We start from the raw sequence: 15,873 nt of genomic DNA on the forward strand, positions 1-15,873 counted from the left end.
ACCAACATTCTTAGGAACCCAGTAAAAGATGGTGCTGCATTGCGGTTGGAACATTGTCAATAAACTCTGCAAAGATCAGCTCATTATTTAAGTGTCAAGAAAAAAGGAAAAACAATTCTTAATTGTAACTTTTATTACTTAATTGTAAGTGGTATAAAAGGTGCTGCACCCTATGCAAGTTAACTTCAGATCCTTTCCGCTTAACGTGAGTATAGCTATCTTACGATCGAAGTTTTTTCCCCCACTTTTCAAGAATCCTTTAATGAGAGCTTATCCGCGTGGAAATTAGGTACATCAGTAAACTCGCAAGTGAAAGAAATTGCCAACTCCCCTTATTTTATCTTGAAATTTCTACAAGTGAGAAGCATATATCCATTTTAGAGACAATGTTGTTGTTATTGCAGCTGATTTCCTATCCCTGACCCATTTGATATTCCAGATGCCTCTGAATGTGAGGAAACGCCACACAGTGTTGGCAAACGCTCGATTTTTGAAAAAAATGATCAATCACTCAAAGCTTTAATTAATTTCATTATGTTAAAAATAACTAATTGAGGGTTTGTTAGGTAAATATATTACATATTAAAATAGGTAGAGTTTCACGATTTAGTTTCATTAACATTATTACGAAAGCAAACCCTCCAACAAAAATTTCAAAGGGATTATCTTCGATTCTTTATTTTCAATAATCTTATTTAATAATTTCATAGGACTATTCCCTTATATTTTTACAAGTACAAGTCACTTAAGATTAACTTTAACATTAGCTTTACCTTTATGATTATGTTTTATAATTTATGGTTGAATTAATCATACACAACATATATTTGCACATTTAGTTCCCCCATGAAGTATATAATACATTAAGTTAAATTAAAGCTTTTTGTTTATATGTTTTATAAAAAAAAATTTGACCAGAAGTTCTCTCTTGCTTAAAATTGTAAATGCACTGTATTATTCACATATAAGCTCATATATATACATATATTTATACATAAATATAATTAGCGCTTTTTGGTGTCTGGCCGAGATCCTCCTATTTCTGGTGTGCACCTTGATGATTTCTCAAAATGCAGAGACCTACGGTTTTACGCCGCCTCCGAACGGCGCATTGTTTTTATGAGAAGCTTTTTCATGACAGACATCACTTGGACGCTTGCCATTGTCTAGCGGTGAGCGACCGTCCTTAAAAAAAACTTTCTATCAATCGGTGTTTCGTGTACCTGTTGAGAAGTTAAAGGGTACAAATGTTTCAGAAAAAATGTTTCTAGTTGTTTTTTCCATAGAACCTCTGAACTCATCACATGTCTAAAATGAGCGATTCACTTAGTTGCTTACGGTACCCAGCGTACTTTGAACTAAACTTTGACCCTGACGTAGATTTTTCAATCCATCTAATTGTCATTGTATTTTTTTTTTTTTTTTTAGTTGTACAATGTAACTTATTTATTCGAAATGGAGTTAAAAATACCATTACATTGGTTGTTGTGTCTTTTACATTTTAATGAGTTGTCATTTCGTCATTTATATGATGCAGTGGAAAAATCGAAAACAAATGGGCCATGGACCGGACTGGCACGTTGGCACTATATTGGATTAATGTGAAAAACTATAGGTTGTAGCTGATGCTATGTTAAAGATCATGCGCTCCGATCTGGTTTTGAGCAAAATAAACATCAAAAGTTAGTTTCTTTTACCAAAAAACCACCCAAATACTTGTTATTCAAAAATAATAAATTAAAAATGAAAATTATAAAAAGAAACAAATTTATTGAGATTAGTAACTAAAATTAAAAATAAGGAGGCTTGAAATATATTAAGATAATTTGGGGGAAGAAGAAATCCATTACTTTTACGTAAAATTTTAATGCAAACGAATCAAAACTGTTTTATGGACCATCTTTAGCGCCTGGGTAAGGCTACAACTACCAATATGCCGATCAACTTCGATTACTTCGGAATGCCTGAGCGGAATCCACGAAACCAGAACTGCACATAATTTGCTGTTATAGTTTCGGCTTCCTTAACACCATTCACAATTTCAGCGCTCTGGCTGGAATTTTCACCTTTATCAAAGACAAACTGTAAAATGTACCGAGTTTTCACTTTGTTGACTTCCATTGTTACGCCCTGTAACTCACAACTGATTGAAATAAACAAAAAACAGCAAAATAATTTTTTTAGTGTGAAATGTCACCTTGACAACGAGCATAAACTTCAAATTGTTTGATCGATGCTTCACAAGATTATCGATCACTGCCGCCCTCTACCGAGAAAATAAAGGATTTATTTTTCTTCTAACTAATATTATATTTTAGAGCAGAATTGTGAGTAGAATATTTCAGTCGCCGAAACGAAGTAAAGAGACAATTTAACCCGCCCTAATGTACATATCTCCGCTCTCAGAAATAATATTTGTATATTTACTGACATTTCTATTAATCAACCTCATTATGAAATAATACGAACCTTCTCAGATAATTTTTTATTGTTGAGTAGTTTTAAGTACCAACAGCTATACCGCATGGTGCATTTGACTCAAAACGAGTGAGTACTAGTGGTAGAAAACAATGGAATGTCATACTCAAATGTTGATGTTAAAGATAATAGTGTAATAAACTTATTCATTGAAGTGCATCGATAATTATATATACATAGGTATATGTATATATAATACTAGCAAACCCGGCCCCCTTCGCTGGGCACACTAAAATAGAATAGATATGGTTTAGAACAGAAAATATATGATTTTCATATTATTTATTTCTTTATTCTTTATTCAAGCGCTTTGGCATAAACAATATTTTTTGTTTTTCTATTTGTTTTTGAGTAAATATAAAATATAAATTGAAAATCAGGAAAAAAGAAGACTGTTTTTAAATTTCAAATCAACGCATATGAATAAACAATCGTCTTTTTTCCTGATCATCCATGAATTTTTCGTTTCAATTTATATGTTTTATTAAGCATTGGAGCTTTTTTAACCATTATCCATTTATATTTAAAAAAAAAAAAAACGAAAAAAATTTTTTTTTCCACGAACACATAATATAATTTCATTCGGATTTCACATTAAATTCTCAAATTTCGTAAGAAATTATTCACTGTTCCAAAATCCACTCCAAAAAAATTCACAAACAATTTTTACATGTTGCACTTACGTTTTTTCCTTATGGCATCCAAATCAGAAAGAAATATTGACACATTGTAACTCACACTGTCAATTTGACAGTTCAGTTCCGCCCCAAGCGTTAAAAAAGTAAGCGACATTATGGCTGTCATCAATAGGTATGAAAATTACCCCGTATTAAAGCACTTATCAACAGCTTTCATTTGATACCCATATTGTACATACACAACCAAAGGTTACCCGGGTCCACGTTTTGACCTATATCTCGAGACCCTAGTCACGGAGCGGCATGAAAAATACTCTGTACTAAAGCATTCACCAACAGCTTTCATTTGATACCCATATTGTACATACACGCCCGAAGGTTACCCGGGTCCACGTTTTGACCTATATCTCGAGACCCTATCTACCAATAGGTATTCAAACTATACGGAAATCATCTTCAATACCTACTTAACAATGTGTGTAAGTTTGGTTTAATTCGGTTCAAAGACACGGCGGGTCCACGTTTTGGCATATATTTCGAGACCCTAGTCATCAATAGGTATGAAAATTACCCCGTATTAAAGCACTTATCAACAGCTTTCATTTGATATCCATATTGTACAAACACATTCTAGTAATAAATATTTTTCTTTTTTTTTTGTTTTTCTGAAACAATAAGAGTCGAAATTTTACAACTATAACGTATGGCTCATAGAGCCACTGTAATTAGTGATGGAGAAATCACTTTGAGAAAATTGGAGTTTTTCCACCTTTGCAGCACTGTGCGCCGCCCCTCACTTCTTATATTTATAAGTTGTACATAAACTCTTTTTCTTGTTCAAACTATTGCATTACTGAAACTAATCGCGTAGAAATACCTGCCCTAGTGTGTCGTACCTCTGTGGTGGCACATTGAATAAATAGTGGCGTGCCAACATATCAAAAGTAAATATTTCGCAAAATTATTAATGAATAAAAATGATAGAGGCGGCGTGTAGAAAATACTGTATTGATGAAAGTTTCCTTTCATGAACTGCCTTGCGCGCCTACTCATTCATTCGACTTAATTTCCACCATTTTCTTCTAAAACAGTTCATTTAATTTTATTTTTTCTCTTTTATCTCTTATTTTTCTTTCAGATCATTCGCAAAGAGCGCTCTCTTATTGTGCAGGCAACGAATTGCGTGGAGGAACGTGAATGGATCGATTTGTTGCACAAAATCTGCCTGACGAATTCCATCCGCATGCAGTATTTCCATCCGTCCGCCTTTGTGAACGGCGTCTATAGTTGTTGCTCGCGTTCGGACGAGAACGCGCCAGGCTGTCGCACCGTCTCCGCCGAAGCGATCAACTACTTCCAAATGGATCTTGTTACATCACTCGATCCTGCGCTTGATCTGCAACGAATTCATACGCTCATTATGTCGCATATGACACAATTGGCGGCGCCGCTCGATCCCATAGCCTTCCATCATTTGCCACAGGGCCACAATCCACTTGGTCCCACAGCATTAACGCTGCAACAACAATCACCTGAAGCATACGCTGAATTTCAAACAACAATCGAACAACTGCGTAAAGTGGCGTTCGCCATCGATCGCGATCATCGCAACTATAAGGCTGGCATAGCGCGAGAACTGAAGTATGGCAGTCGACAAGCGCCGATTGGTGATGACAACTACTTGCATATGATGCATGCGGCAGGTCATTTCAATTTGCAACAACACCAACAGCAGCAACAACAACACCAGCAGCATCAACAACAACAGGTATTTCTGCATACACAACAGCAACAACAAGTTTTGCCACAAATGCAACATGTGCGCGCATATCCATATCAGCTAAAATAACTGGCAAAAAGAAGTGAAGGGGGTGAGACTGCAAAATGTTAGAGATGAGGAACGGAACGGAAAATGCGGAAGTACGCAGTTGAAGTAAGCAAAGCGAAAGCGCTCAACCAGAGCTTCGCATTGGGCGTTATGTACCTAAACACTTGAAAAGCAATAGGTACTTACTTACCAATAAATTTATATATGTATAATGGCAGCTATAGCTGAGCGTAACGAACGCTCAATCTAGTTTCGATAATTAATTGAAGAGACTTCGGACGATCGGCGGTATAGGGTTGATATATGTATTTTCCCTCTTCCCAAAAACTAACACGATTACCAAGCAACCAATACTACAAGCAAAAGTTCAAATTCTCTATAAAAATTATGTTCTAAATATGTTTACATAGATATACATAAATGTGTACATCTATTAAACAAATACTTACTTTATATGAATTATTATTGATATACTAGAAATATTCGCATTCGTATACGCATGCGTATTGACAGACGTGTAAGACTATTTATTTTATACAATGCTATTATATAAATATATACCTACTTATTATTATATTATTGTATACATTTTTTAGCGAAGTTAAGCAAAAAGAGTAACTGCGAGCGTTAGTTCTAAATGAAACGCTTTGTAGTATGTATGTAGATATATTTTACATGCACTAAATATACGAGTGCATAGTAATAAGAATATTTGTTTATAATCTAAACTAAAAATTCTATCTTAACGAACATTTTTCGCCTTTATTCACAGAGGCCAAGAAAAAGCACAGATAAAAAAAACTGTTCAAGAGATGAACTCCAATTTACTGCATTATATGCATGCTCTAAGCTAAAATAATTTGTAAAATGTTAATCTAAGAGAAATGCAGAGAAACTATTGTTAAGTGAAATTATATAAATTGTAAAAAATACGTTTAGGAAAATTGCATAAAAAATGTGAATTAATTTGAAGAGCAGCAAGAAAAACAGATTAATGCAACACACATGTCGTTGGTGTACCATTCTTCTGCAAATAAGCTTTGCTTTTTTTTAACGAGAAAAATCATTTAAGCAAATAAAGCTGAATGTCGCGTTTTTATATAGCTTTGTTATATTATTACTTGAATTGATTGAAATTTTTAAATAATTGTTTTCGTTTTAATGCATAGTTAACCAAATTAAATATAATTCATCTCATCTCATGTTCAAGCCTTCCGAAATTATTGCTGCTTTTTTGTGTTAGAATTATATTATTAAAATCGACAACATTCTCTGTTAATACCATGAATTGTTATTGGCTATTCTAAAAGCTTGTATTATTAGTTATTTTATTCAGAGGCATTTGTATTTGTAAGCTTAAAGACTGAATGGTTACATGAGCCAATGAATGATATTTGAAAAGTTTACTTGCGGCGTTTTTAAGAACGAGTTGTTTGCAGAAAATAAGCGGCGCTATAAGCAAATTCTTTATAGTGCAGTGTGACAATGTTTACCTGCTCCTCGGAAACTCACAAAAATGTGTTAACCTACTTTTATATCATATATATGTATAGATATTTTTTCTTTTGTAAAGTTTTAGATGCATTGACATGTTTTAAAAAAGTCTCTGCAACTTATGCACGCATAAATTCTAAATCCACAAAATCATTAGATTCTAATACAAAACACATTGGAAAATAACACTTTTTTCTATTATTCACGAATTCCAACAAAACCCTTTGCATTTCATAACAGCTAATTGCATACATTTTGTATTCATATCAGTAATCACATCCGATTCGCATACGTACACCGAACAAATAAATTATAAAACATTCGATATTCGATTCATTCACAAATATAGGAAACGATACTTCTTACAAAACGCTCATTACAAAAACACTTCCAATTATAGATAACTAATTACTTTTTGCGTTCTCCATTTCTTACGAAATTCTTTTAAAAATAACTGTCTTCGTAGTGTTATTATCCGCCGACTTTTCTTCCATTCATTTAACTTGCATTGCTCTTTCGTTATTTCTATTTAAACTGTAGCATTCCATTTCATGCTAATGCATTTTCGTTTCGTTGAATCTAATTTATTTTATTTTTCAACATTCATATATCAATTTAATATTCAATTATAAATTCTGATTTTGGAGAATTATTTTTAAAATTGTAAATAATATACATACCAATTTACGTTAAGTGTCGCATTTATAATACCCGAAACAACGATTACATTTACATACGAATATCGTACAATTAATACGTAGAAAAGGAGGAGCCTTAATAAATAATTTTATTTAAATAATAGTTATTCATTTCTCGATTAATCACTTGTTCGTTTTATAATAATAATTTTTTATAATTAAGTTGTACTATTTAATTATTTGAATTAGTAAATTTTTGTAATAATTTTAGTTTATGTAAATTATTACTGTCAACAGTATGTGTTAGTATATTTTGCTACTTACTGTTATTAATATTATCATTAAATATTCATTATTATTACTATTCTTGAAACTATGTTTTGTATTAATTTAAAGTATGTTTAAGTTTGTAATCGGTACAAAATTTTTTTTAATAAAAGAAACTCCCAACTTGGCATTTACGACTTTGTAAACACAATTTTGCATTTTGTTTTAATTTTTTGAACTCAGCCTGGCAGTCAAGCCATGTATGCAATTTCAAGCTCCACTTTTATATGTATATGCATGTATGTCCACGATCATGCATGATTCCATGTCGCCAAAATGTGAAGTTTACTAAATCCTATTGTTTACTTTCGTTTCATATCTATTGTAAAAATTTCCTAAGGCACATCTAAAGTTCTGGCTAACTATAGCATACCAAATTCTAAGTGCTAGAGGAAATAGAATACATGACTATGGATTACAATTTTTATAAATAAGCATTTCTCATCAGTATGTGTGCACAAAAATTTAGCGAAAATATGCAAAACAATCAGTTTCTAAAAAGAAAACAGATATACTATTTCAAATGGTAGCGGAAAAGAATTAGATTCAGTGGTAAAATAAAAATCAAAAAAACTATGTTTGGCTTTTTATTAACGACCAAGGCACATTCAGCAAGCTAGAAGTGATCGCGAGATTTTTTTTCTCTCTCTCTCTCTCCCTCTCTCTCACTCTCTGCGACTGAAATGTCAATTCTTAACGATTCGTAATTTAAATTTTGTGAGCTGCGTGGCTGATTTTTAATAATAAACATAAAAGGGATTGCGAACGGTGTGCTGTGTGTAGCAAGAATAAAAAAAAAGATAAATATCAAAACGGTTTTATAAATGATACAAATTTTAGTTAGTATGAAGTATACATTAAAACGAAGAAGCAATAACTATTTAATGCAGCTGATTTGAAGATACTTTTAAATATCTTCATATTAACAAAAAATTGTATTTCAAATGTTATTGAGCTCTAGCAAAAATGGAACATGCACCAAATGGGTTAATTTGGTTAGTTACACTTTTTTGGCGTAATAGCCAAATATGAGAGAGTTCGACTAGCTTGTCACTTCTACCATGTTGAATATGCCTTGCTAGCGTATCAGTGACAGGTAAGTTATAGGTATTTAACACTTAAAACGTTACGTTATTTTACATATTTTAAAGGTAACCTTCGTCGTACCAACGAACTCTTTTTATTTTAAATTATTTATATGAAAAATATGAAGGCTACTTCTATTTGAAGTTTTTTTATATTTGAATTTGAATTTGAAGAGGTCGAGCCAAGGAGCACCAGGAGATTTGGTGGCTCCTAAAACACTCAGGCTAAAAAGCCCATTGTATTTAAAGCTCTGGAAAGGGGGTAGATAGTTAAGGAGGGAGGGAGAAAAGTATCAGAGAAAGAGATAGGAAAGAATAGAGACAGAGATAGAGATAGTTAGTCCTGTGAGAATTTTCCAGATTCTTTGGCGAATCTGTAAATATCCTCCAGTTTTAGAGAACGAATATTACTCATTCCCATGACATCGGAACCCAATACCCGTAGTCGCGCTCTAGCAAAGGCAGGACACTCACAGAGAAAGTGCTCAGTGCTATCCGCCTCCTCCAAGCAGGACAGGCATACCGGGTCCTCGATGATTCCAATGGTGGTCATATGCTGACCCCATGGGTTGTGTCCTGTAATGATGCCGACCATCAACCGAATGTCTTTCCTTCTAAGTTTTAGTAGAAAGTTTGACAGTTTTCTGTTCGGACTTGTCACAAAACACTTTGCAGTTCTGCAGCGTTCTAGACCGGACCATCGCTCTTTATGTAGATTGCCTACATAATCGTTGATCCAGTTCTTGATTCCTGCGGGACTGATTCCGATTATTGGCTCTGGCCCCTGTGGGGGCACCGCTGATCCACGGTTGGCCAATTCGTCGGCAATTTCGTTTCCTTGAACACCGGAGTGTCCCGGAACCCATATAAGTACAAGCCTGTTTTGTCTTGCGACAGAATTAAGCTTCTTCTTACATTCTTGAACAATCTTCGAGGTTTGCTTCGCGTTCTCCAGGGCCTTCAATGCAGCCTGACTGTCACTGAAGACTCCAATCTGTTTCCCGCTCCATCTCCTCTCGATTATCCATTCGGCTACTTTTAGGATGGCAAAAACTTCTGTTTGAAAAACAGTTGCCATTCCCCCCATAGCATAGTGATACTTATTACTATCATTTAAGTACCATCCGGCTCCAGACCCTATTTCAGTCTTGGACCCATCGGTAAAGAAAATATCCGTCAAACCTCCCTGCATGCATTCTGGATTGCTCCATTGCTCACGCAATGGAAATATGACATCAAATTTCCTTCCGAACGAAACTGTGGGTATCAGGTCATCTTTAGGTGCCAAGAACAGTGGATACTGCTCCGACAGCAACTTAAAGATTTCTCTGTGTCCCGAAGTTCCATCTTCGTGCCAGAAACCATATTTATGGAGTCTACACATTGCTTTTATTGCTTCCTGTTGTATCTTAAGATCCAGGGGGAGCAGATTAAGCATAGCATTTAGGGCATCACCAGAGGTTGTACTCATGGCACCCGTGATGCATAAACATACACTTCTTTGCAGCCTGTATAGTTCCCGGATTGTGGACTTAACCATGCTCCGTCGCCACCAGACCACAGAAGCGTAAGTGATGATTGGTCTGATAAGTGCCGTGTATATCCATAGGACCACAGCAGGTTTCAGACCCCAAGTTTTGCCAAAGGCTCTACGGCATTGCTGAAAAATCTTCAATGCACGATTCACCTTCAGTGAAACGTGTGTCTCCCAGGACAGCTTCTTATCCAAGATTACTCCTAGATATTTAACTTCGTTGGAAAGACCAAGTGTCACACCTTTCAGTGTTGGAAGACTGAGTCCATCCAATTTCCGTTTTCTCGTAAACAAGACTATGGTTGTTTTGTTCGGATTAACGGAAAGACCTTGTCTCATGCACCAATCATCGATTTTGTCAAGGATACTCTGCACTTTCGTGCAAAGCCTCCTTAAAGATTTATCCGATGTTAGCGCACAGACGTCGTCCGCATATGCTTGGACGTGAAAGCCGAGTTCCTGCATCTCCGCTAATAGGGAGTCTACGACGAAGCACCACAGCAGCGGAGAAAGAACACCCCCTTGGGGACATCCTTGCTTGGCCCTGACTGTGATTTGCTCGTCGTCGCTTCCACCAGCGGTTAACAGCCTCTCAGAGAGCATGGAGTATATCCATTTTATAATGGCTTGATTAACTCCGTGTCGTTCGGCAGAAGAACATATCGAGCCGAAAGTGGCATTATCAAAAGCCCCCTCAATGTCCACGAACACGCCCATTGTGTATTCGTCAGCTTCCAGCCCAGCTTCAATCTTGCTAACAAGATCGTGTAAGGCTGATTCACATGATTTTCCACTCTGGTAAGCGTGTTGATTTCTACTGAGTGGACTTCTCGGCAATACCCCCACTCGAATATGTTTCTCCACCACTCGTTCCAGACTTTTCAACATGAACGATGTCAAACTGATTGGTCTGAAACTTTTTGCTAGGGAATAGTCATCTTTTCCTGGTTTTGGAATAAATACTACTCTTACGCGTCGCCATTGGGATGGTATATAACCAAATGCAAGACAGGCTGTGAAGATCCTTTTCAGGGCCTCAATCAGCCTGTCTCCTCCTTTTTTAAGCATTACTGGATATATTCCGTCAGGTCCAGGGGACTTAAAGTTGTCAAAGGAAGATAAGGAAAACCTTATCGATTCCCTTGTCACTATCCGACTAGCAATATACCAGCTGTACCTAGAGGTTCCACCGTTGCCACCGTCATTGTTCATGCCACTCTCAGCTTCAGAGAGAGTTCTACTACCCGGAAAATGGGTTTCGAGTAGAGCATTAAACGTTTCCGATTTGGAAATGGTGTATGAACCATCAGGTTTTCGAATGGAATCCAGCCTTACTGAGCGGTCTAAATGAAGGACCTTACAAAGTCTCGCTGTTTCCCTCATTTCTTCGACGTTACTGCAGAAATTTCTATAGGATTCAAGTTTGGCTTGCCGTACTTTTTTCTTATATTCTCTCTGTGTAAGTCGATGATTGGCCCAGTCCTCTTCTGTTTTGGTCTTCAAGGCCTTATTAAGAAGTTTCCTGGACCGTACACGAAGCTTCGACAGTTCAGGGTTCCACCAAGGAACCGCTTTCCCCTGTCTGCTTTGCCTGAGTGGACACAGTTCCTCAAAGCAGTTGATTAAAGTACCTTCTAATTTCTTAGTAGCATCTTCAATCATTTCTGCTGATTTGAGTTTTTTCAGGTTTGGTAATCGCTCTGTTACAAGCTCACCATACCTGTCCCAGTCCACATTTCGAGGATTCCTACCGGAAGGTATTGATATTGTGTCAATTCCCAGTCGGAATTCGATAAGACGATGATCAGAGAGAGAGTCCTCTTCCAAAACTCGCCATCGGTTGATTTGATTTCCAACTGACCTATTGGTAAGTGTTAAATCAATCACCTCTTGTCTCCTTCTGGTCACAAAAGTTGGTTTGTTACCAGTGTTTTGGATGACCAAATCGGATGACAGGATAAAATCCAGTAACTTGAGACCTCTGGGGTTGCATTTGCTGCTTCCCCACACAATGTTCTGTGAATTTGCGTCACAGCCCACTATTAGCCCCAGATTATTGGATTCTGCGTACTTGACCACTTCTCTTAGCTCCCTCGAAGGAGGTGGCTGTACAGAGTCATAGGGTAGGTAGGCCGAAACTATGATAGCTTCGACACTGTTCCCACTTTTCCAGTACTTTATTTTTGCAGCAACGATATCTCCAGAGCATAGCTCTTTTAACATCGTGTGTTCGATCAACCTCGGCATGATAATACATGCTCGCGGTCTCACATTCCCTTCACAATGAAGTATTTGTCCCCACGACATAGCACTTAGACCACAGATACGCTTGTGACATACCCATGGTTCTTGTATAAGTATTATGTGTGGGTTTGTTTGCAGTTTTGCATGCCTACGGCACAAGAGAGCCGTAGACGCTTTGCTATGCTGCAGATTAATCTGTGTAAATATTACTTCAGTCATGAGACTGAGTATATTTACGCTTTGTCCTCCACCTTATCCTGGACGCGGAACTGGATCCGCCCCAGATGTAGGTGAGGACGGCAACCGTACTTCGACTTAAGCACCTTGAGGGACCCAAGATCGATACCCAGTACCAGGTGGGAACCCGCCTCCGAAGTGGTAGCGGATTTCTGCCTGGTGCACGAGTATACTCTCCAGAGAGTCGTGTCAAGATCCTTATTCTGAACACGGATGCGTTTGAGGAGTTCTGCTGAATTACAGGAAGGACCCGGAATCCAGACACTCGCTCGTACCAGCCTTTCTTTGCTACTCTCAACAAGAATAAACTTGCTGTTTTCGCAGGCTGGAATCTTTGCTATAACTTTTTCTAGCCATTCTCGGGAAAAAGCATTGGAACAGTGCACCTTTACGATGCCGTCTACCACGCTTTTCCCCTCGAACGTCGGCGCGTCTTTCGACTCACCGATAGCTTTCCAAAGATAGCTGTCAAGATAGTCTTGTTGCCCTTTGGACAGTAGACCATCTTGTTTGTCGGTATGTATCTCCACCGTCATTGCCTTTGCTGCCATTCTCGCGAATGATTCGCCAGACGTTGACGGAAGAGTGTCATTCGACATTTGAGGTCCCTTAGCCTCTGCCTTGTCAGGCAAAGGTTTGTCTGCCTTGGATTGGGTCGAGGATGCAGGCATTTCCGAATTCCGTCTCTCGACTTTCCTCTTCTTTGCCTTTCTCCTCTTCCCGGTCGTTGGCACAGACCCCGTTTCGTTTCCGGAAGAGCGCAGCGCTACAGAGGAATCCTCTGTTCTGCCACGCTTTCCCGTTTCCGTTACAGGTGTCGAAGTTGACGGAGCTTGAGTCCTTGCCTTAGCTAGTGCTTCGGCTTGCCTCGCCTTCTGTCTCCTTCGTTTGATCTGCCTTGCGGTTAGACCAACACCTGCGTTCGAATCTCCAATAACTTCGGTCTTTTTACCGGTACTTACCTGATTCGCACCAGGTTTAACCGTTGTCAAAGACTTACTTGGTACCAGAGATCCGTCTGAGTCTACTGAGAGATTGTCCGCCATCTCCACATCCTCCACAACTTGTTCAGTTGCTTCAGATCGTTTCGACGGCGGTGTATCACTCACACTCACTCGGCTCTCCATTGGCATAGCCAATGTGCCATGTTTCACCACTAGTAGTTCGCTTCCTCCGGAACCCTGGGTGTCAGTTCCGGTCATAGGGGAGTGTGGGGTTCGGGCCTGCACATCCGATGCCCGAGCCGTCGATTGCTCGACGGGAGGATTTCCCAGAAGTGGGTTACCTCGTGCAGAAAGATCCTTGTTTAGCCTCCACATTGTAAGAAAATGCATTTTATACCTCCTGCCAGGTTGTCGGTACGGTATTTGCTCTTCGGTCCATTTTTTATTTTTTTTTTGTTTTAATTAAAATAGGCAAACAATGACCATTGAATTGACGAAGATTACCCTTTCACGATTCAACACGGTTCATGCGTTTGTTTTTCTTTTTTCATAACATTCTAATATACGAAATGATATCCCCGTTATACGAATGTGCCTTAATATGATTCGTTTCTGTTTTTGTAAATTTAAATTTTAGTTAGACTAATGAGATTTTGTTGGGCTCTGTTTAGCATCAGCCAGTTTCTGAAATTCAAAGGGTACACCAGCGTATAATATTTTAATATTTAATTTTAGTTTACCGCATCAAATGCGAAATTGTTAGTTATGCTTTTCTCGCAAAATACACAAAACGCTAACAATGAAACATTGACTGAGAACAAAATAAATAAACAAAAGCATTGATTCAGATAGAAATCTTATAATAAGACAAACGGAGTTAAATCGCACAAGCTGGTAACTCTGATAGGGTTTGCAATACACACCTAGGCAAATTAATACACGGAGACTTCGGTAGAGCAAAAACATCATATGCATTTATCTGGATTTTGCAGATTGGTGGTTTGAATGTTATATTTGCAATAAGAATTTAAACAAACAAACAAGACAGCAACTAGACTTTGACATTCAAACCACCCAGTCGTAGGAAAAAATAAAAAGTTGCTTGAGTACAGAAGGTGGCGTGGCAAGCTGTGTTAGAAATCAAAGTACTAATTAATTAATTATTTTTAACGAATAAACACTATACAAGCAATGACAATAGAACAAAGGAGGTTGTACCTTCCGAAAACCGTGACTTTATTTTTCGCGATTTTTACAACCGTTGATGTCATGCATCATAATAAGAGAAAACAAATAAGCAAAACAAACAAAAACTGGAGAAATTACGTGTTTGTAAATATTCAGTGAATTGTATGTTAATATTGTGATTTGAAGATTGGAACGAAACAAACAATGAAAATAAAGCACCGCATTTTAAGTTGTGAAAACACAAAGGAGTATAAAGCCTCCAAATGCAGTTTTATGCGGAGGACGCCGTGACAAGTGTATGTATGCATATAATTACTTGTGCTTGGTGGCTTCTATTGATTTCGCCTACTTTTCCTCTTCACAAACAAGTAATTCCCCTTCCTTTTGTTGGTTTATTCATAGACTCTGACAGCACAGGAAATTCGGAAGACGCAACCTGGTATTCTATCATTTTTGAGTAGGCTTTTGGTTAGAGTGAGAGAACTAGTATTGAATTTTGAATCTCAAAAAGTACCAAAACTTAAAGAAAGTATTTTACTATATTAAAAGAACAACATTTTTTCATAATTGTTATTTGGAAAAAGTAAAGAAATTAAAACGTTATGTATCATATCATTTAAAAACATAAAATTTATTCATTTATAACGATTCGGCAAAAAAATTAGCAAGAATAAATTTAAAATATGTAAGTTACATCAAAAATTATTTTCAAAATCCATTTCCTTATCATTTTAAACGAGTGGCTTCAAAATTGAATAAGTCATATCTTGAATTTTTATAGACGTGTTTACGAGTGTTGTGACAATTAACATTATTTGGCTTTTTGGGATCAATAATTTTACTGAAAGGAGGGATAAAAAGTTGTACATTTTGCTTTGAAAAGTATTCAAATAACAAATTTGCTGATTGTCTCTAAGATAGATTTGGAAAAAAGTATTAATTGCACTAAATTTCCAATTTTGACACATTTAAAAATAGGTTCTGAGCAGCTGAGTATGTATACGTTTTAACTTGAACATCTAAGTTTGTATATCATTGTAAATTCAGTGCTAGCACAGATTTCAATATTCCAAATAATTTCATGCCTTAACTGTCAATGATAAATTTATGTATATTGAATTTGAGTTCAGAAAAAAAACTATACATTTTAGTAATGAATAATTGTTTGGGCATTTTAATTTTTAAAAAGCACTAAATCTAGTGCTTAGTGCACGAAGTTGGCAACTATGGATAGAATA

At 36.8% G+C, this 15,873-nt stretch overlaps 1 protein-coding gene across 1 annotated transcript in view; it reads left to right on the forward strand.

Annotated features, from left to right (window-relative positions):
- The window catches only part of LOC128861704 (GTPase-activating protein), a 66,468-nt gene extending 58,570 nt beyond the window's left edge, over positions 1–7,898 (forward strand). The window contains exon 6 of the mRNA XM_054100042.1: positions 4,255–7,898. Coding sequence (XP_053956017.1) covers positions 4,255–4,965 — 711 coding nt within the window. The 3' untranslated portion in view covers positions 4,966–7,898. The remainder of the gene's footprint in view (positions 1–4,254) is intronic.
- The last annotated feature ends 7,975 nt before the right edge of the window (positions 7,899–15,873 follow it).

Source organism: Anastrepha ludens, chromosome 4, assembly GCF_028408465.1.
Source record: "Anastrepha ludens isolate Willacy chromosome 4, idAnaLude1.1, whole genome shotgun sequence".
NCBI classification, from domain to species: Eukaryota; Metazoa; Arthropoda; class Insecta; order Diptera; family Tephritidae; genus Anastrepha; species Anastrepha ludens.